The 22,602-nt window shown below is 42.6% G+C and overlaps 1 protein-coding gene across 1 annotated transcript in view; it reads left to right on the top strand.

The window, feature by feature from the left end:
• Gabbr2 (gamma-aminobutyric acid type B receptor subunit 2) overlaps positions 1 to 22,602 on the top strand; it is a 364,313-nt gene that overhangs the window by 208,292 nt on the left and 133,419 nt on the right. The window contains exon 7 of the mRNA XM_010614387.3: positions 10,458 to 10,694. Coding sequence (XP_010612689.1) covers positions 10,458 to 10,694 — 237 coding nt within the window. The remainder of the gene's footprint in view (positions 1 to 10,457; positions 10,695 to 22,602) is intronic.

The following is a 22,602-nucleotide window of genomic DNA, read 5'->3' as shown; positions in this document are numbered from 1 at the left end:
GTTCTCATATGTTGTGCTGGAATTATCATTTGATTTTAGGAACTGTCTAATTTCTGCCTTGATTTCTTTTATGATACATTTATTACTCAAAAAAGTATTTTTAATTGCTATGCATTTCCATATTTTCTGAGGTTTCTTTTGCCATTGATTTCTAGTTTCATTGCATAGTAATTTGATAATATACATAATTTTTATTATTTGGCTTTTAATTAAGCATACTTTATGGGTTACCATGTGATCTGTTTTGGAGAAAGTTTCATATGTTGCTGAGAAGAATATGTATCCTGTTGTTTGAAACACTCTATAGATAACTATTAAGTTCATCTGTTCAAAGATTTAATTCAACTCTGATATTTCTTTGTTGATTTTTTGTTTAGAAGATCTATTTGTGATAGTGGGGTACTAAGGTCCCCCATAATAATTGTATTGATATTTATTTGATCTTGTATGTCTATTAGTGTTTGTTTTATGAAGTTGGGTGCAATGTGGTTTAGTGTATACATCTTTATAATTGTTTGCTCTTCCTGTTGAATAGCTGTGAATGCCCAGATTACCAATATGTAATGCCTTTCTTTGCCTCTTTTCATCAACTTTTACTTGAAGTCCACTTTATCTGAAAATAGGCTAGCTACTCCCACTTGTTTTGTAGTTTTTGTTGCATGGAATATTGTTTTCCATCCTTTGATTTTAGTTATAAATTTCTTTTTGGATTAAATGTGTTTCTAATATAAAGTATATCTTTGAGATTTGTCTCAATCCATTCTTCCAGACTGTCTTTTGATTGGGGAATTCAGACCATTTACATTGAGAGTTATTAATAAAAGATATTGATTTATTACTGTCACTGCTTTATTTTCCTGTTGATGATTTCTTTTTCTTTTCTTTTTTTTCCCCCTGCTTAACTGTTCACCCTGCATTGTATAGTCATTCTATTAGACTTTTTGGCATTGTTGGCTTCATTTTCTCTTTCTAGAATACCCTTTTTAGAGTGTTGGCCTAGTAGTAATGAATTTATTAGGCGCTCTTTGTCATAGAATGACCTTATTTATCCATCTATTTTGAAAGATAGTTTTTTTAGGATATAACAGTCTGGGTTGAAAGTTGTTTCATTTTAGAGCTTGAAACACTTCACTCCAAGCTCTCCTGGACTTTAAGGTTTGTGTGAACAGGTCTGCTCTAATTCTAATGGGTTTACTTTTATAAATGATTTGCTGCTTTTCTCTAATAGCTTTTAAGATTATGTCCTTGTTTTGGACTTCTGGGATTTTTACTCTGTACTGTGGAGAAATTCTTTCCTGATTGTGGATATTTGGGTGCTGTATGCCTCATTTATCTGTACAGTTAGTTTTTCCCCATATGTAGAGTGTTCTGCTATTATTTCTGTAATAGGTGTTTTATGCCATTTGTGCTATCTTCTGATTTTTACCAATTCCAGTTAATCTTAGATTAGTCTTCTTTGCACATCTAGCAGTTGTTGGATCCTTTTTTAATGTTCTCTTGTTTTCAAGGTATCTAAGTAATTAGTTACTAACATCAGCCCTGTCTTCTAATTCTGACACTCTATCTTCACATTGGTTTCTTCTGTGCCCATACTCTCAGAATTTTTAAACTCCTGGATTTCTACTTGGTACCTTTTTGTGAACCCAAATTCTTTGCTAAATTTGTCATTCACGTGTTGTGTTATTTAGTACAGGTCATCCAGGTTTTTATTAGTGTCTTCTGTAAACTCATTGATTGTTTTGGTATTAAGGTCCATTTTTATTTAGTTATAGTTTTAAGATCGCTGAGCACATTATTGGTATGTTTCTTAATCTCTGCTTTTATGATTTCAAAAGAAAGCCCAGATCCCAAAACTCCAATGGAAAAAAATCCAAAAAAAATGAGTCCATAAAATTATTCTATATTTTTTAAATGAGTGGTTTCTTTCCAGGATCTACAGCCTTGGAATCTAGCTAGTCATGTTTTTCTCCACCTATATTTACAGTCTGTAGATTTATGAGATGACCCCCTGATCCACAGGCCCCTCTGTCCATACACCCCAGACTGTGGCAACCATCTAATCCAAAGTATATCCTTGGTAGATGGGAAAAGCAATCAGACCACTGGTCTCTGCTGAATGTAGGCAATGGAGTGGGATCTCAAGAAAACTGCTAGACTTAATGCCAACATTTTCAGATCTAGCTGCTCTGAAAGTCACACTTGCTGGGCCTGTCTTCTCACCATGGAGGGTAGGACCCCATGTCATTCCTGACCTGAGCTTAAACTTCTCAGTGTGTCTGTCTGATCCACACCCTTTCTGTGGTTGTCTCTTGTGGTTGTATTTCACCCAGTCACCGTGGTAGAGCAGCACCGGAGATACTGAAGTGAAGTAGATCTCTTAGTCTGTGGCTAAATCTTAAATGGTCTGTTCCCCAAATGGCTCTTGATTAAACTCTCTCCAAGATGCCAGGCACTGCAGTGGATTTCTCCAACTTTAATTTGCTATGAGGAGTCACTGCCAGAGTAAACTGCCATGCTGGTTTTGTAGTTTACAGCATCTATAGGCTTTTCTTGGGGCTAGCACTGCTAGCCTGATCCATTATTTCTCCCTGGAGCTGCCAACTCTCTGTGGTTTATCTTCTTTCTCAGGGCATGGGCTTCATCCCTAATCAGGTTGATTGGTTGGTTGGTCAGTGCCTCTGCTACCCTGTGATGAGGGAAAACGAGATGCAGAGTGGGCTTGAAGTTGGCAGGTGGCCACAACCAGGGTATAGGATTCATAGGTCTTGGAATTATCCTTGTTTATGGCAGAAGAGTATTCTGCTGAATATATGTATCATGTTTCCTTATCTATTTATCCGTTGTTGGGCACACAGGCTGTTTCAAAGATTTAGCTAATATGGGCTGTACTGCTTTTTTATAGGCATTTTTTTTTTTAAATTTAAGGAGAACTCCCATGTAATCACCATTCAGGTAAAAAAAAAAAAAAAAAAAAAAAAAAAAAAAGAATTTAACTAGCAACCCTGAACCTAGGGCTTTTATTTTCTATCCCAGACAACCCCCACCACCAGCATCAGCCATTCTTCTGACTTTTTTCACTATTCAGATGCCTGCTGTTGAACTTTTTGTAAACCAAGTTATACAATGTATGGTCTTTGTGGCTTTCTCCTCTTTCATATGTTATGTTAGTGATATTCATTGATGTAGACATGGCTTAAGTTTTACTATTCCATAGCCTTCCCATGTATGAATATAACAGCACAGCCGTTTTACCCTAGTACACATTTGGATTTCTTGGTTTGAAGCTATTTTGCATTTGCTGCTATGAACATTATTGTACTTTGAAATCTCTTTCCTGTACTGCCATAAGTGTTCTGCTCTGTCCAGCTTCTTCTTGTAGTATCTTTAGATTGGGTTAGTCATTCTTGTAATTATTTAATTCACCCTCAAATAGCTCCCATCTTCTACACTGTGCTACAGTTTTTCTCAGTCTGCTTTTGTTTGCCACAAGACCATGATAGGGCAAAATCACAGGTGCAATTTAATAACTTTTCTCTTTTTACTCACAGTTAGTTTATAGTGTTTTCTTCAGTTATTTGTGATGATAAGAGTTCAATAAGATTTTTGTAGCTATAATGATATTTAATATACTTTAGGAGATTACTGGAGGCTTATTTAAATACAGCTTCCAGTATCTCCACCTACCTTGAAATCCTATAAATGGGTGATTTATTGAACAGAAATTCTTTAATGGACTCTACTCAAAGACCATGAAAGTATTTCCTATTTTGTCTTTTAGAAGCCTTAATTATGTTCTATCCCAGACAACCCCCACCACCAGCATCAGCCATTCTTCTGACTTTTTTCACTATTCAGATGCCTGCTGTTGAACTTTTTGTAAACCAAGTTATACAATGTATGGTCTTTGTGGCTTTCTCCTCTTTCATATGTTATGTTAGTGATATTCATTGATGTAGACATGGCTTAAGTTTTACTATTCCATAGCCTTCCCATGTATGAATATAACAGCACAGCCGTTTTACCCTAGTACACATTTGGATTTCTTGGTTTGAAGCTATTTTGCATTTGCTGCTATGAACATTATTGTACTTTGAAATCTCTTTCCTGTACTGCCATAAGTGTTCTGCTCTGTCCAGCTTCTTCTTGTAGTATCTTTAGATTGGGTTAGTCATTCTTGTAATTATTTAATTCACCCTCAAATAGCTCCCATCTTCTACACTGTGCTACAGTTTTTCTCAGTCTGCTTTTGTTTGCCACAAGACCATGATAGGGCAAAATCACAGGTGCAATTTAATAACTTTTCTCTTTTTACTCACAGTTAGTTTATAGTGTTTTCTTCAGTTATTTGTGATGATAAGAGTTCAATAAGATTTTTGTAGCTATAATGATATTTAATATACTTTAGGAGATTACTGGAGGCTTATTTAAATACAGCTTCCAGTATCTCCACCTACCTTGAAATCCTATAAATGGGTGATTTATTGAACAGAAATTCTTTAATGGACTCTACTCAAAGACCATGAAAGTATTTCCTATTTTGTCTTTTAGAAGCCTTATTATTTTATCTTTCACATTTAGATCATAGCCAACCTGGAACTGATTTTGTCTGTGGTAAGAGATAAGGATCAAGATTCCTTTTCCTCTTTTATTTTTCCATGGGAATTATCTGACTCAGGATCATTTATTGAACAGTCCATCTTTTCCCACCTTGGTCATACTTTGAGTAATTGTGTATGTTTGATTCTGTTTATAAACTTAATCTTTCTTCCATTTGTTTGTTTTTTACCCAAGCATCTTAACTTTCACTAGCTTTGTAATGAGTCTGGGTAAGTAGTAAATGTGGATTCTCCACCTTAGTTCTTCTGGAGATTATCTATCTTGGGTGTTTTTGCTTTTTGTTTTTCAATTCTGTATACACTTTCAAATCAGGTTGTCAATTTATGCAGCATACACACAAACCTGTTGTGGTTTCTATTGGAATTTTGCTGAACCTGTAGATCAACTTTCGGAAAACTGTCATCTCAAAAGCATAGTCTCCCATTCCACACATTTTATATAAGTCTGCATTTACTTCCATCTTTTTTAATTGCTCCCAAAAATATTTCATAACATTCTGGGTAAAATTCTTCCACATACTCTGTTTGACTTATTTCTATGTATTTGGTGTATTTTGATGAGTGCACATTCCATGTGCACTTAACTCTTGGGTGCACACTAGGGGTGGAATCTCTGAGTCATAGGTTGAGCATCTGTTCAGCGTTAGCAGACACTGCCAAGCATCTTTCTAAAGTGGTTACACCAATTCACACACCCACTGGCGGTGAGCACAGCTTTCCCTTGGTTCACATGTTCACCAACATTTGGTGTTGTCAGATTTTTAATTTTAGCCAGTCTAGTGGGTGTGTAATGTGTCTTGTTTTAGCTTTAATTTGCATTTCCTTGATAACTGATGAAGTTACACGTGTTTTTATATCTTTATTGGTCATTTTGATAACCTCTTTTGTAATTGCCTATTAAAGTTTTTTGCCCATTTATTCTACTGAATTTCTCTGCCTGTTTCTTATTGAGTTATAGGCTTTGTTCTTTGCTTCTTCCACTCAAGAGTGGGCATGAATGTAGAAATCTTATCTTTAAAATTTCCATTTTATTCTCTTCTTTTGTTTGTATTTTTAGGCCTCTGATGATATTCTGCATCTTTTAATCTATGTTCTTGAACAAATTCATGTCTAATAATTCACATATGGGCTTATTTCTATTATATATTTTTATTTCTCTTCTTTTTCTTTTGTTTCAACATTTGGTCCTGCCTCATTGTATACCTGGTAAAATTCAATTAAATGCATTTTATATACAGAATTGTAACAGCTACAGATAGTCTTTATCATCCACCAGGAGATATTTGTTTCTCTTCAAGGAGGAAGCTGAATTCTTAATGCAATCAGGGAGTGAACTGATTGCAGGTTTGGTGTTAGAGTTGGAAGATCTGGCCTGTGTTGGTTTGCTGTTATTCCTAGTATTGGCCCATCAGTTCCAATCCTGGGGTATTTTTGGCCCTGGGTTCTAATTTTTGTCTTCTCAATACTATGAAATGCTGAAGAGTTCTGTTCATTTTTGCCTGGTTTCTCAGCCCTTCTTTTATTTAGCTGTTACCAAATATTTCAGCAATGCCACATAATGCTGGGCTCCCTTCCTGTGGTTCCCTTTCCTATAGGCACTGGCCCCTTCCAGTATAGCTACCTTGGTATCCCTGAGCTAGTGTTTGGCTCCCATTATGATACTGCTACAAACTCTGGTGCCATACTTGCTATTTCTGCAGTGAGCCTTACTGCTTACAAACCAGCAAGTGACTCAGTCAGAATGCTGGGCCCATCCCAGAGCATTTCTCTTCCCTCCAGCATGTTAACTTTTTAGTCTTGCCTGTTAGGATTGCTCTCTGGTAGCTATAAGAGGCTATTTTTATATTTTATTCTGTTCTTTTTGATGATCTTGATAATAGTTTTGGTATAATATAAGCTATGTCATCTCATTCATAGTGGAAGTGTGAACTGAGATTATTTAGCTTGACAGGAGGTGGATGTGACTTAAGAAAGGGGAAGCATGTCCCTGGGGTTGGGGGTAACAGGAGGTGGATGTGACTTAAGAAAGGGGAAGCATGTCCCTGGGGTTGGGGGGTATTGTCTATGGGAAGAAGAAGACATGTTGCATGGCTCCAAAGGAAGATGTGACATGCTGACCAAGTGACAAGGAGGCCGATGTCAGCTCTGCACTGAAAAAACAGTGTCTTGGCCACCACACATTCTTAGGTGAGAGATACAGCTCAAAGAAACAGTGAGCTTCCTTGCCATGAGGAAGCCAAGAAGGGACTCAGGGTAATAATGTTGTAGGAGGGACATAGTCAGTGGTCACCAACTTATGTATACTTGCAGTGTGAGATTTTTTAAAATATAGATGCCTAAGTGAAGTTACTTATTAACATACTGAAACAAAATGTACCTGAAGTCTGCATTAGCCAAGTGATTTCCTTACTATATCGAAGGACCCAGCACTTTAACTATGCCTGCTTGCACCTTTCCAATGAGGTGCTGAGATCAGACATCCCACGGGGGTTCTAGAGAGGAACTCTGCCAATTCTACCTCTGGGACAGGATTTAGACAGAACTGTGGAAGAGGAGCTTCTTCTTGTCATCCTCTTTCTTATCCATGAGGCTCCCAGTCCCTGGAAGCAGGATTCAACATGGTTCTGTTGGAATGACAGACCCATCAAGCTTAGTCACACTGTGGGTTTAGCAAGCTTGTGTGGATTAGCTTGGGAACCTAACCACTATTTATAACACAGTTTCTATGGGAAAATATGTTCCAACTTCTAAGAGCTGCCTTTCAAAAATATGCTCAAGCACAACCTATCATAATAAGGTATATATATATATATATATGATAAACTTGACCTCAGAGCATAAGTAATTAATCAGCATTCAGTGTCAGCTTCACAATGGAAGAAATTCTTCTGCCCTTAATAATTAGAGGACTACTTTAGGAACAACTATTACTTTTTCTGCAACCACTGTGAGACAGTTTCTTCCTGCTGTCATTGTTTGGCCCAAGGGAAACAGGTGCTGGTGTCACCTGGGAACAGTGATGATGATGAATGGCCTGGGATGTAAAGACAGTGAGAATAAGGTCACCTTTCAGTTTAACTACACCTGTGTCCCATTCCAAAGACTCTATTCTCAGAAATATGGTAAACAGCTGTATTTTGAGTATTCTCAGCCCTACTTCTACTTCTTGTTCCTAAGAAGAATACTTTTGTAAGTTAGAAAGGATATGGATTCACAGGTACACATGTGAAGAGCATTTATAGGGGCGTATGTTGGCCCTAAGCCAAAATCCAATAAACAATATGATCTTGATTCTGTTCTTGTCCCCCTCCACAATACAAACTGTGTAAGGGAAGTATAAAATAGCACTCATTTACCGCCTGATGAGACCGTACTTGAAATGTTCACCCTTGGTCTGGGCCCTCTACTTTAAGTGAATCCTAGATACCTTGAAGGATGCCCCAGGACTATGTTCTGGTTAAAAGTCTGTCTAGAAAATCATCTGAATGTAATTGTTAGGTGGAGCAAATGAAAATCAAACTAAAGTTTGGATGTGTTACAGGTTTGGGCCCCAAAGTGGCATTCAGGGGTGGGAACTTGGAAGGTGGAGAGAGGTCCTTAGGTCACTGCAGGCGAGCCCTTGAAGGCGATAGTGAAATCCTATCTCCTTCCTCTTTCTCTTTGCTCCTTGGCCTAGGATGAGTGGTTTTGCTCCACCAAGCATCCCCGCAGTGATATTTTTGTCTCGTCATAGCCAACACAATGGGGCCGAATGATCCTGGACTAGAACCTCCAAAACTGTGAACTAAAAGAAACATTTCTCTTTAGAAGTTGATAGTCTCAGGTATTTTGCTATAGCAATGAAAGGTTGACTAATAGGGGCAATACCTGCCCTCAGATACCATCATATGCATCAGAGAAGGGTCATAGGAGAAAAAGCCAAGAGGATAGAGGAGGTCAAAGGGGATCATCCTTCTCATGCTTAAAGCAATTAGATAAGCATACATCCAAGTAATTTTTAAATACTTTTGAATTAGCCAGTAGCTAAATTATCAATCAGAAGTAGACCAAAATCACAACTAAAAATCAAAGAAAATATAGCTAAGCAATAAAAGATGGAGTTTTCTAGTAGAGGAACCATCTAGCGAAGGAGCTGGGTTGTGGGGGTAATGAAAAAATATGAAAGTGTGGAAGTACTGTGAAGGTTTCAGGAAGAGAATGCACCGCTGAATGGTCTGTCTGAGGCTTCCTGAGGGAAATGGCCAAGGATGATGGCAGCACTTCAGAAGACGTCCAGAACAAAGGGACAGACAGGGCATGCAGTTGACAGGGGAGGACTAGCTCTGTATTGCGGATGGAGGAGCCAGGCTGGCCAAGAGGCGTGCCCATCTCCTGGAAAAACCCTGAAGTTCAAGTCTGTCCTTACCATGGGTGTTGAGTGACTAACAGAGCATGATGGCTGGAGATGCTGCATTCCAAGGGAAACTAAGAGGGAGAAACCCAAGCCTCCCCACAGGACCTGAGGCAGGAAAGGAAGTGGTCACCGACTGGAACACAGTGCATGCTTGGTCAGGAGGGCACACTGACTGCAGGAACATAGCTGGGGACTTGGCACTGGCTCCCAGGCACCTGGTTGGTAACTCTGCAAGAGACTGCCTCTTGGCAAGGGGGCTGGAGCCAGGGAAAGACCCCACCGCAGTGCAGCTCCATTGCCTGCCTGGACTACTGGGCCCAGCCTCGAGCAACTTGTGCTGGTTTTCAAAAAGTTAAGGATAACCTCAAAAGCAGTAGCAGAGGTGGGATGGAAGGGTCCACTGACTCTCTTCCCCTTCCCTTCCCCTCTCTTTCCTCTTCCCTCTTCCCTCTTCTCTCTCTCTTTCCCTCTCTCCTTCCCCCTCCCTCTCTTCCTGTGTGAATACCTGTGTATGTCCGTATGTGACTTTAGACAAGTCTCTGAACCTCTGTTGCCTCAGGCTGTGACAGAGGGGGCCTATGTGACCATCTCTAAACACCTTCTCAGTGAAAACTGACAGTGTGTCCATAGTTTCTCTGTGCATTTGTTCCCAAGAAGGGATTTTTCCAAAGATGCAGCTGTAGGCTCTGATGATATTTTTGGCTGGAGGAGGTCAGAAGTGATTTGAGAAAAGCCCAGAAGGAGTTGTGGGTAATGGGCTTTCTGGGTGGCCTCATTTGGAAGGTTCTTGAGTTCCCTATCTCTGGGTTGGTTGGGGGTGCCAGAGGCTGGAAGGGAAGTGGAGGGGTAGTAGAAGTGGGGGGTGGATGAGGGAAAGAGAAAAGAATGGGGAGAGGAGAAACGGGAGGGGGACAGGATGGGCTGTAGAGCAATTCACTATTTGCTGGGTCTGGCCTGAAGCTCTGGGGAGCCCCATAATTATGAATTCAATCTAGGCCTTCCAGATCATTTGGAAAGTATATTCATTATAGTGGAGTATAAAAAATGTGTTTTGGACATTTTGTTAACTTGTCTATAATTCAAATATGTAGACATATAGACATATCTAGACATACAAACATATAGGGCTTCGTGGGTGCTACAGTCCAGGCCCTGCAGATATCAAAGGAGGCCTGGTTAGGGTGTACTGTCCGCTGTCCTTAGTCTTGACAGGTAAACAGGATTCAGTCTCAGCGCTGTCTATCAGAGCTGTGTGGTCCTCTAGTAGGTTTCCTAGTCTGTTAAATAGGGACAAAAATAGCACCAACCATATAAAATGGCTGTGGCGTTAAATGAGGTGATAGACACAGAGCCTAGCACTATGCCAGGCACACAGTGGGCACTGAGGAGTGTCGGTGTGCCAGATGTCCCTGCTGTGACTTATTATCCCTGCCCCCTTGCTTTTCCAGACCCCACAGCAGTACGAGAGAGAGTACAACAGCAAGCGGTCAGGCGTGGGGCCCAGCAAGTTCCATGGGTATGCCTACGATGGCATCTGGGTCATCGCCAAAACACTACAGAGAGCCATGGAGACACTGCACGCCAGCAGTCGGCACCAGCGCATCCAGGACTTCAACTACACCGACCACACCCTGGGCAGGATCATCCTCAGCGCCATGAATGAGACCAACTTCTTTGGTGTCACGGTCAGTGCCGTGCGTCACTTTTCCTTAATGCCCTTTGCAGGTGCAAGAGGCGAGGAGAGAGGCTGTCACTCACACACCTTAATGCGCATGCAGTCTGTTCTCTGAGATCACTGAAACAGCTTCCGGTCAGCCACCAGGTCCCAGGGTGGTTGAAAGGAGGTGCAGGCATGATGGGAAAAGGCCCTAACTCAGGAAGAAGAAAGCAAGAGCAGGTATATTGGCAGCAGGTGAATTTTTACTAGGTGATGGGTGGGGTGGGCCAGGAGGTGCTCAGAACAAAGTCAGGTTCAAATTCTGGGTCTTTACTTACAAGTTACTTTCTTTGAAACACAGAATTTCCAATTTCATAATAGGAATGATGCCTAACTCACAAAGTGGTTAGAAAGATGAGCCATTTCATGGTACAACTTGCTACCGTTTGTTGTGCGGGCTATGTTCTGGGCCTCAAGTTTCTCATCTGGGAAATGGGGATAATAACATACATCTTGATAGTGACTGTTTCTTGGATGTTTATTATGTGCTTATCATAGCAGTACTATGCTTAAGTACTTAATGTAGAATGTAGACGTTAGGAAAATTAGCAATGATAGTGGCTGTTTCTTGGATGTTTATTATGTGCTTATCATAGCAGTACTATGCTTAAGTACTTAATGTAGACTAGACTCCATAACATATGTCCAGTACTATGCACCCAGGAAATGCCAGCTATTTCTACTGGTCTCATTGCTTCCTTATGCCACCCATAGGTAGTAGGTCCTGTCATTATCCCCAATAACAATCAGGAACATGAAGCTTGAAGCATTTAAGTTTATAGCTAATCAGAGGAAAAGACGTGATTCAAACCTGGGTCTAGGTCTTAATTGCTATATTACACTAGGTTCTGGTAATGGGTGTAAGTGGCAGTTACCTATGACTCATGATGATGTATTTGCCACCGACTCTTCTCCTTTGCAGATGCACGAGGCAAGGAGAGAGCAGACTGAATAAGCTAAAATGCTGTCTTTGCTCTACCTTGGTAACTTGAGAGTGAGTCTGTCCTGGGGTAGACAGGAGGAGCTGATCCGCATGTTTCCTAATGTCCATATCCACAGTGGCTATGCTTAGGCCTGTTGCAGCTGTGCTAGCCAAGGCCTGTGTGGGTGCTGAGGTTGGGCACAGTGCTGTGGTCACCAAAGCAAAATGGAGCCTGTGGCCCACATACCAGAGTGAAATTCAAGTAACACTGACATCAAGAGGTTAGAATTGGGTGAATCTTCATGAGACTGGAAGAACTTCTGTGACCTTTGGTGGAAAAGTCAAGTCAAGGAAAGTATTGTGGAAGAGGTGGCATTTGAGCTGTGCCGTGAACAGAGGATAGGAGCTAGATATGCAAGGAGGGGCTGGAAGCCTGGCCAGACCAGAGCATGGCAGGCAGGGGAGAGTGTATAGGGACAGGAGGGGGCACTATTACCTGGTTGGAGCGTTGGGAAGATAGAGGGTGGGGCTGGCAAGGTAAGTGGGGGTCCAGTTCTGGAAGTCCCAGCTAAAGGGCCTGGCCTTGATCTTATATGGCGACCATTCTCAAAGTGTGGCCAGCTTCACCTGGGTGCTTGTTAGTGTCCCAGACCCACTGAATCAGCCTCTGAGGGTGGGATCCAAACACCTGGTCCTTAGTATATCCTTCAGGTAATCCCTGCTCTGGCTGGAAGGAAAGCTCTTAAGTTTGCTAAAGATTAAGCAGACTTCTATAGGCCCTGTGGAGAAGGATCTGAAAGTGCTGGGTGTCCACTTCCATAATCCAGAAATAAGGGTTCTGGGTAGTTACTGGCCCTGAGTGTTTTTAGAGTACAACCTGGATTCAAGCTGGAAACTTTAACAGCTTTCCTTAACCTGGCTTTAAAGAAGTTTTTTATCCTCACAGCTCCTTGTCATACAAATCTCTTATGGAGCCCAGTATATGAAACATTGATCATCTCAGTTAGCAGAGGAGCCCAGAGCCCTGTCTCTTCACCCTTTTTCCCCAAGTCTCTTTTTCACTGTACCCCAGCCACTCCCAGAAAGGCTCCACAGAGCACTAGTCAAAATATCGCAAGAGCCAAGCATAATATATATGCTGTTAATCCCAGTTCCTCAAGAGATCGAGGCAGGCAGGCCACAAGTTCAAGGCTGGGCTGGACAACTTAGCCAGACTGTCTCAAAATAAAAACCGAAAAAGGATGGGGATGTATCTCACTAGTAGAACACTTGTAGCATGCAGGAAGCCATGGGTTCGATCCTCAGAATCACATTTCCAAGGTCTGTCCTCATTGATTATACTGTATATGTTCACAGGCCAAGACTCAAAGAGGACTGGCATTGGAGCAGGGCAAGTTGCAAACCTAGGTACATTTATTTCATATTTTCTTCTTATTTCAGAATGAATTCACAGTAACCAAAGTTGAAATGAATAAGTAGAGAGTTACAGAGTCTAGAAAGTATTTTGTCATCTCTCTATTCCTAGAACTCAGCATTTTGCCTAAATGCCTGGGAGTTACTTTGTGGGAGACCATTTATAACCACTTCCAAGTGTGCCCTTTCATCTAAGCCCGATAATACATAATCCCTACTTGAACAATTAGACAAGTCTGCCTAAAATGCTTTGCAGGGCTAGAAGATGGATTTCTTTTTAATGGGAGATTCCTTGACACCTGCTCCAGTTTGTGACTCATAAATCAGTGAATGTCAGATCTGAAATCAGTTTTAAAGATACTCAGATTCAACACTCTCGTATTGCAAATGAGTGTCTGAGGTTCAGAAAGTCACTCAGCAAGGCGGTTTGAAAGAAGCAGGATAGTAGCCAGGATGGCCATCCCTCCCCTCAGTTCTATGCCATGTCCCTTCCCTTTGTGCAAGTCCCTTGTCATCAAGAAAGGCTGCAAAGTGTGACAGTTCCACGCTCTGCTTTACCTTCATCCTTATCCCCTTTGTCACATACTAATATGTGCCTGGCACTGGGTAGTAGACAGGTTTCACTAAAATTGTCTTCTGATCACAGTAAAAAGGATGTCCTCTGACAAATAAAAAGTGCTGCTGTGGTTCAAGAAGACCACAGAAGGCCAAGTTCAGCTATCAACAAAGAGTTAGAAAGGAAAGGAATGGGAGGTGGAACTAAATGGGAGCATTTTCCATTTGCTGAAGGATTTTCATTATGCAGTACGCATGGTGTCCATTTTCCGTTCTCGGGAAGACACTTTATTCTGGGGCACCCTCATTCAGCATGTTTACTACACATAAAATAATTTCAACACATTAAATTAATTATGTCCATGACTCAATTCCAGTAGATTCAGAGAGCCTGTTCTCTGCTAGGAGCTGGGCCTGTACTTCTTGGTTGGCACGTTGATGAAGAAATCTCTTCCATGAATCCCAGTATGGAGATCCAGCTTAACTTGGGACCAGCTCTGTTTAATCTTTTCAGGAGCTCCTTTTCCAGGTCTCCTGGAGCACCTCCATGTCCCCACCTGCACACTGATCCCCTGGGGTTGCTGACTACCTCTGATTTCCTGAAGCAAGGTCATGCTGTTTAGCACTGTGATTCTGCCCCCATGGTCTGGAAATCTTAAGATGCTTCCCTACCTGGAGCCCCTCTTCTGCCAAACATACATCCAGGAAACTCAGGCTGGAATCGACTACTTAGATCTCAAAAGTTCACAGCATTTTGAGTATCCATTTTCTGAAAGTCTTTCAACCCAGCTCAGCAAAGTTAGTTTAGGGCAATGATTCCTAAATGTCAAGGTGTCTATGGCTCTCCCAGAAAGCTTTGTTAAAATTCAGATGTGTTGGCCCACACTCCAGAACCTCTGATTCACCGGTCTTTCTGTGAAGCTCAGGAATGCACATATGAACAGCAATCTAGATGATTCTCAGACAGCATGCTTAAGAATTGCTTGGACACACACACACACACACGCACGCACGCGCGCGCGCATGCATGCGCACACTGCTTTTTGTTTTAAGCTTACCAGTGATATATTTGATCCTATACTCTTCACTCTATTAGCAGACCCTGAGCTGGGTGTATGAAGTACAGAGAGGAATAATGATGGCCCTTGCTCTCAGGACTGCCCCACTGTACAATGGAGGTAGAAGACAAGTAGATAATTGCTGGGCAGTATCCACCATCTCTCCAAGGTCTCTGGAGAGAAGATTAGGTTTCAATTATGAAGTAAGGACCAAGAAACCATCCTCCATTTTCCTGGAATTCAGTAAGCAAAACAAGGTTCAGTAATTGCAAGATGCCCATCTAGTAGGTACTTGTCCTATGCCAGGTGCTGGCTGCAGTGCCAGGTCCCCTTGCCCTGCTCTCATCATATCAATGCACTGTGGGACTTAACAGACTCCTCTAATTTGGCTTCTGTTACAAAAAGGCACCTGAATTCATTGACAGGCGATCATAACCTTTCAAAACACGCCTAGGAACATTTGCTAAGCATTCAGGTGAAATAAAATCAAAGCCTTATTTTTTTTTCCAGCTGATGACGGTTTAATTCTTCCCAGTTTCCCATCTTTTTAGACAGGGTGCTCTCCCAGGTCTCAAAGTGGACAGATCCTTTTGGTGTGTCAGAGTAAGAGAAGATGGCTCTAACCACAGTAACCTAAGCCTTTGGTACAAGTTCCTTCTGTGTCTTTTAAAAGGACACCACATTTGGTTTGTGGTGCCTATGATAGGCTAAATTAATAGAATCTCATTTTACCCTATTATGACAATGCAGTAGACGTAATGTGTGCCAGACAGTCCATCAGGGTGTACAGTCCAGGTGGTGGGCAGGTGTGTGTGTGTGTGTGTGTGTGTGGTTGTGAGACCTCCAAGAAAATCCACAGAGATTGGAAGAAGCTCCTGGGGATACCTGTGAGTGTGGAAAGAGGACTCTGTTCTTACTAAACTGTTTTCTGTGATCATCCCTCACTCCCTGTGAGTGGACTCAATGCAGAAACGATCACAGCTAGAAAGGGGGTGACCTGTAAGTTCCTCCAAATAATAGAACCGTCTTTCACCCTCTGCTCCGCCTCTGTCAACCAGCTGCAGATCTGTCCCTCTCAGGGCAACATCTGTCAGGAGGCCCCGCACCCCCCTGGTCCAGGCCTTTCACCTCTGCTGGCTGTTATCTTCTAGCTGATCTCACCCAGAAGTCAGGAAGAACACAGCACATGGTGACTGTAGTTTATTGATCTATTTGCCTTTGTTGTTGGTGAAGGGGAACCTAGCCTCGGCTATAGCATCCCTTAAAGTTTTTATGCAAGTTTTTACAAAGTGCATCTCTACCATAACTCAAATGCTGCCTATTGTTGGCATTTCCACGGCATCAGCGTTTTATCTGAAGAAAATCTCAAAGTGTCAGTTTGGATGAACACTCCAAGTGAAGTAAGCAGGTCGAGATAGCCAGTGAATTCCTAATCTCAGGGAAATCTTCATGTTGTCTGCAGACTCCATGCACATCATGCCCACTGGTGTGTGGCCCTGCTGTGACCCTGGAGTTGTGTAATTAGTTTTTTTATCCAAGAACTTCGTACACACACATGCAAACATATAGGAATGGTACATCAGTTTTGAGAGTTGGCTTCCCTCCTGCCTCTCTGATTTCTGGGGTCCTGGTTTCATTTTTCCAGTGCGGAAGGTAAACCTCAGCCTTCCCCCCTCCACACCTTCGTGTCCTGTAGTTAACATCCTCATTTACCCCACAGATTCTTTTTAGGTTGCATTTGAGTGAGAAAAGAAACAGAGCACTAGGAACTCACCAAGAAGTGGAGAAAAGTTTACCAATCAGGGACCTGGCACTTTCAGAAGGTGGGCATGCTAACAGCCATGTCTCTGTCCCCTGTGCCTGTTTCTTAGTTTTCTGCCGCAGGCTGTCACTAGAGAATGTGTCTGAAACTCTGGGACAGGCACTTGTGATGTGTCCACTGGGTACTCTAGAAGGTAGGCTTTGTCCTAGTGACCTCAGGCTAGCTCCCAAAGGTACTCACTGTTTCCCAGTCTAAGTTCCCTCTCATAGGCCTTTCATGGTGATTGCTAAAGATCAACAGCAAACTCCTCTGCACCCCACTAATCCCCATAATACCCCAGATCCAGCTAGCTGCAGCAGAATTGCATCTTCAAACTTCATATAGGGGCCAACTTGAGAACCCATTCTCTCAATCCCCACCCCCTGGCTAACCACCCTCAAAAGCAGATGAAATGTACTATTGCCCAGGGCACATCCATAAGGTGCTTTAACAGGAATTGCAGATTTGAAGTCAAGCACCAAGAGACCGCATTCTGTGAACCTCTTAGAGCTGTGTGACTTCAGGGAAGTTATTTACTGCTCTGTGCCTGTTTCCTCATCTGCAGAGTGAAAGGGTTGTGAGAAATAACAATACTGGTTAGCACCCATGGACCGTATCACTGTTATTCAATTATAATTACTACCCCTGCTGTTGATAGGGACTTGTCAGAAAACAGTTCATGTGGATCCAGTCCAACAGCATTCAAGGTTGAATTCCATGCTTGATCGTGATATGCATACTCGGTGCTGGTCTGTTTAATATATGTGATCTCATTTAATCCACTTATCAAGAAACAAATCTATTAACTTGTATCAAGATTATAGGAAATATCAAAACAACTCTGCTTTGTGAGCAAGCATACTTTTGCACTTTCTTCCTGCTGCCATACACTTTAGGGGTTGGAAAGTCACCTTACATGTCGAGGCATCTGCTCACAGACCTCCCTCCTGCCTAGCTCAATACCACTCAAATCACCTCTTGGTCTGAGAATCACCACTCTGCATAACACACCACACTAATCACAGCAGGTGCTGTTGGTGCCCCACCCAGATCCCCTGGAACCCCTTTTAGGGCTTGCCTGGGTTTGCGCCACCCTAATAAGGTGCCCTGCTAATGGCTCACACCTGCAGTCTGCTGTAATCCGTACGTAACCCAGAGAGATTGGAGCTCGGTGGTGTGGAGGTGCCCAGAAGCTGTGCCCATCTTACGGGTAGCAGGAAGGACAGATGTGGCATTGCCACACCCAGGGCCCTTACCTTGCAAGGCTCCTGCTAAAGTGAGCCTACCCCGGAAGCCACCTCCTTGCTCTGTCTCCTCCTTTTCCTTTTCTGCCTTACAGGTTCCTCCTGAGACTGCATCATTAGCAAATCACTTATGCATGCTTCTGGGGAACTGAACCCAGTTTACTTCCATAGGTATTTCCACAGGAAATTCAAGCATTTTCAAGAGAAAGTTTTACTGTAACCTAATTGTTATTGTATCTGTTGACTTTAGAAGCAGCCTTCCTTCTGGCCTCACTCTCCCCTGGTAAGAGGCTCTGGACTCTTCTCCCTGCTATTCTGCCTACCCCATGTCACTTCCACCCCCACCCCCAACCCCCCGCCATGGGGCCAGTCCAGGGAGAGCGACACTTGTCTCCTGCAGTGAATTTCTACCTCCCAGATAAGTGAGTAGTGCAGCTCTTTGTTTTTCTATCCCCTCAGCAACTATCCCCCTAGTGCCTTATACCTGGTGGGGGCTCAGTGAGTCCAGGTAACCTCCAGTCACCTTGGTGGAATTGAAATCCCATGTGATTGAGAAATTCAGTCACGCTTTTCAGCACTTTTGCTTTTTGGGCTGCTACCAGCTAAAAAGCTGCTTTCAACCCAGTAACTAAATCCGAACTGAGAAGACAAGTGCTGTCAGGACTTGTGGGTTCTTGGGTCTGCTAACAGTGATTCCCAAATTCTTGCTTCAGTACTGAGTGTCAGTGATTCATCCAAATGGGGAATCATGGTGGGGGGGGGGTAGGATATCTTGCTGTTCCTTTCTGAAGCAGCAGAGAAACCTATCCTTTCCTTCCCATCTCTCTCCCAAATCTCCGCGGCGGGGGCGGGTGCCAATGGACCTCCTATGAATGAATGTCAGAAACATTCCTGAAGGGCAATTGCCAGTAATAAACAATGGCAGTAATAATCATCCTCGATGTGTGGCTGCCCTGTTTCCAGAGAGCAGTGACAGTCCCTGTGATCTTTCCTCAGCCCAGTCACCCTCACAGAATATTAACCAGCAGGGCCCAGTAATGAGCTCCCCCTGTATCCCAGGCAAGAATCCCAAGCACTGTGGTGCTCACATCAGCCCCAGAGCCTGGATGCTTTTCTCGGTGAGCTGAGTCTGGTCCCTCACTTGTGTCTTAGCTCTGCCCTCCTGTCACCATCTCAGTGAGGTCATCCCTGGTGCCCTGTTTCAGACTGCATCCCCCTGCCCCATCAGCTCTCGCCCCAGTACTTAGTCCTTCTCCACAGTAGTTGCCCCATCTGACATACTACTTGTCTCACTTAGATATTGACTGTTTTGTTTTCTGCTGTGTCTTCAAGGCTTGTGCTCAGGTACTTCAGACGCAGTAGGTGTCTTATGTTTATTGATTTAATGAATAAATATTTCAATGGTTAATGACCCTATTATAGATTAAAGAAAACAGGCTCATCAAAGATAAAATGTTTGCCCAGGATGCTACAGGAGTTTATTCAAGACTACCCATCTGGCTGGCTGAAGAAGCCCATGTTCCTAACTATTCAGATATTTTGGTAATTGAACCAACATTCCCAGGTCTTCCTACAAGCCAGACCTGGGCCAGGCAGGAAGCAGAAGGTGTAAGACTTTGCCTCCAAGGAACCCAGAATCCGAACAATCAGGTGAGGTGAGTGGAAGGAGTGCAGGACTGAATCTTTATCTTGGTAGTGAAGGGTATGCGTCTGTCTGCCTCCTCCCACTGGATAGTGAGCCTGTGCGACCCTTGACCATGGGCCCTGTAATTGTCTTTACCCCCTCTGCTGTCTTAATAAGACCAGCTCCTAGACTGTGAAACTCACATTTGTTGATTGAATGAATTAGGCAGCTGCACAACAGAGAAGCAAAGTAGCTATGTCAGGTACCATGGCACATTCCTGGTAAACCTGGTCAGAACCACTCTCTAGATCTTCCCATTCTGAGTGTAGGTCTCAGAATCCTGTGTTTCTAGGCATTGCATGACTGCCCTTCCCCATTTATTCATGCACAATTACAAATGAATACAGACAATGCACAGCAGAGGGAAGAAACCTCCTCCTTCTGCTGTCAGATAAATTTGGAAGATCAAAATAATATGGTTTAACAATTTGTTTGAATTGATGCCTAGCCTTCCAGAGCTTGCAAGTTAGACTTCCTCGACTCAGGAAAAAGAACTCTTTTCTTCCTAATGAAAAGCAATGTGGAGGAGTGTATCATTTTATGAGTGCTTCAACAGAAGCCCTGGGTGCAGACTCTGTCCCAGTCCCCGAGCGAAACAGACTGCACCCTGGAAGGAGCTGGGGAGATGGTGGTCATAGTAACAATTACTGTAATGACAAATGTAATGATACGAATGGCTAACAGTTTTCAGTGCTTCCATATGCTGGGTACTGTGCTAGGCTCTTAAAGATATTACCTCATTTAATCCTCACAAGCACACCTGTTATGCATTGGGTTGAATCCCCTGCCCTAAAATTCATAAGTTGGACTAACCTGCAGGACCTCAGAATGTGACATTGCTTAGAACTAGGGTCGTTGCGGTTGTGATTAGTTAAGGTGAAGTAGGCACAGTGGATTAGGGTAATGCAGTATGCCTAGTGTCTTTATTAAAGGGGGAAATTGGAGGCAGGTAGGCAGGCAAGCAGAAGGTCATGTGATGAAGGCAGAGAGAGACACAATGCTTCTAGGAGCCGAGGAGCACACCAATGCCAATGAGCTGCCGGAAGGCAGGAGACAGGCAAGGAAGTGGATTTCCCCCTCCACCCTGAGAAGAAGCAGCCCTACCAACACCTTGATTTCAGCCCATACATTCCTATTATTTAAACCACCCAGTTTGTGGTTGTTTGTGGTACTTTGTTAAAGCAGCCCTAGAAACTAATGTAACTCCACAATATGGAGACTATCAGCACTTTGAAAGTAAAAAAAAAAACTAAGGTTAAATAAATTGCCCAAAATCACAGAGCTGTGAGTGGAAAAGCTGGAATTTGGTCACAAGCAGTTTAACTTTCAAGCTTCACTTTTATCCATTGTCCTACACCTATAAAAGCTCTCCCCCATTAGGGAGCAGTAGAATCCCAGCCAAGGAAGGCCAGAGACCTTGGCTTGCCACTGCCCCCTTTTCCAAGTAGAGAAATGGGTCTTGGAGCTGCTGGCTAATGGGTCAGGATGAACCAGGACTCTAGCCTCTGGGTGTTAGGCCAGTCCTTCACCGTGAGTCTGGCTTTTCCGTCTGTACAGATGTTCTACAATTCAGTTTGGCTGTTCGCTCCTAGGAGATGCACCTAACATTTTACTCACCTCCTCTCTGACTGGGATGGGGGAGTATGCTACCACCTCAAGTTACATGCTCTTATTTATTTGGGTATTTAAAAATAATTGTATATTTCTTTTTTGCTTTATAAAAGAATACATCCACTGTAGAAAATGTAAAAGATATAGACAAAGCATCAAAAAGAAATCAAAGCCACCCATAAACTCATCATTCATATAGACCCACATTTGGATGTGATTTTTTAAAAATTCCTTTACCATCTATTTTGTTCTATCACGTTATGTAGCTTTTTCTATGGCCATGAATCTCAGTCTCATTAACCTTATCATTTTTTAGGTGTGGTAGAAGATGCATAACATGATATTTACCATTTTAGCCATTTGTTAGGTATACAATTGAGTGGTGTAAATTATACTCATGTTGTTGTACAACCATCGTCACCATCCATCTCCGGAACATTTCCATTGTCCTAAACAACAGTTCCCCATCAGGAGGGATCATTTTTAAAGTCATTATTGCTTATGAGAGAGTCGATTTTATGTAGCTGTATATTTATTTTTAAAGTGTCTCTAAAAATATCATAAGTAGTTTGCTAACTAACTTTGAAGACAAATTATGGTGTTTCTGAGCTATCTCTAACTACATAGTAGTCTAGTAAAAGTTTAGTTGCCTTTACATGAAGAAAACTACACAGGTATCTTTTAAAACATTGAAAATATAAACAGTGAGCAAACATTTTAAATAAATAATTAATCACCAGTGATATCCCACTGTTGAGGACAATACTTTAATAAGAAAGCACATCCCCTGCGTTTCTCTTTGTGTGAGCCCAGAGTAGCTCCTGATGCTCATGTCAAGGTAAGTTAGCTAGCCAGCTTGCTTAAGCAGGAACGAAGTTCTCTGCGATCAGGGAAAGACAGCTGACATAAATTCCAGTTGACAAGATACATGACTTTGGACCAGGTGGATGCCAGCTCTGCCTGTGTGTGTTTATGTGGAGGTGACTTGTACACATTCATCGTGTAACACTCTGGGTGGGCCAGGCAGATAGCCAGCCCTGTGTGAGGGGGTAAAGGAAACTTGGAAGATCCACTGTCTCACAGAGTTACAAACCATCCCTCGCCTCCTGCCTCTACTGTTATCTTTTCTCCTGGAATCCAAGCTTCCCATAGCTCTTGCTAAAAACTGGTCATTTGCAAAGTAAAGTATGGAGTCTGCTGGGGACATCGTCCTTTGTGGAAGGGACTGAAGAGTCAGGCCCACCTTTATCTTCCTAAAAGGTGTGGCTCTTCCACAGCAGGGACTCTGAGACAGGCTTCCTAGGTCCACATCTTGCTCCGCTTGCCAGCCAGGTAAACTTGAGCAGCAACTCTATCTCTCTGCATTGTGGCCTCCTCCTCTGTCAGAGAATTGTACCCCCAGGTTGAGTTTCTGGGGAATAGCCTTTGACACATATCACTGCTGTGTGTATAAAATGTGATCAAAATATATAACGAATGTTTAAATTTTTAAAATGTGTCTCAGCAAAAGACACGTTGTCATTAATCTCCCTCAACATACCCCCCATCAAACATCCCATAAACATTATACTTATCCCATCCTTGTCGC

This window comes from Fukomys damarensis, unplaced genomic scaffold (genome assembly GCF_012274545.1).
Source record: "Fukomys damarensis isolate Sample0158 unplaced genomic scaffold, DMR_v1.0_HiC HiC_scaffold_36, whole genome shotgun sequence".
NCBI lineage: Eukaryota > Metazoa > Chordata > Mammalia > Rodentia > Bathyergidae > Fukomys > Fukomys damarensis.
Note: the sequence above shows the minus strand (reverse complement) of the source record. Positions and strands in the feature narration are given on the sequence as shown.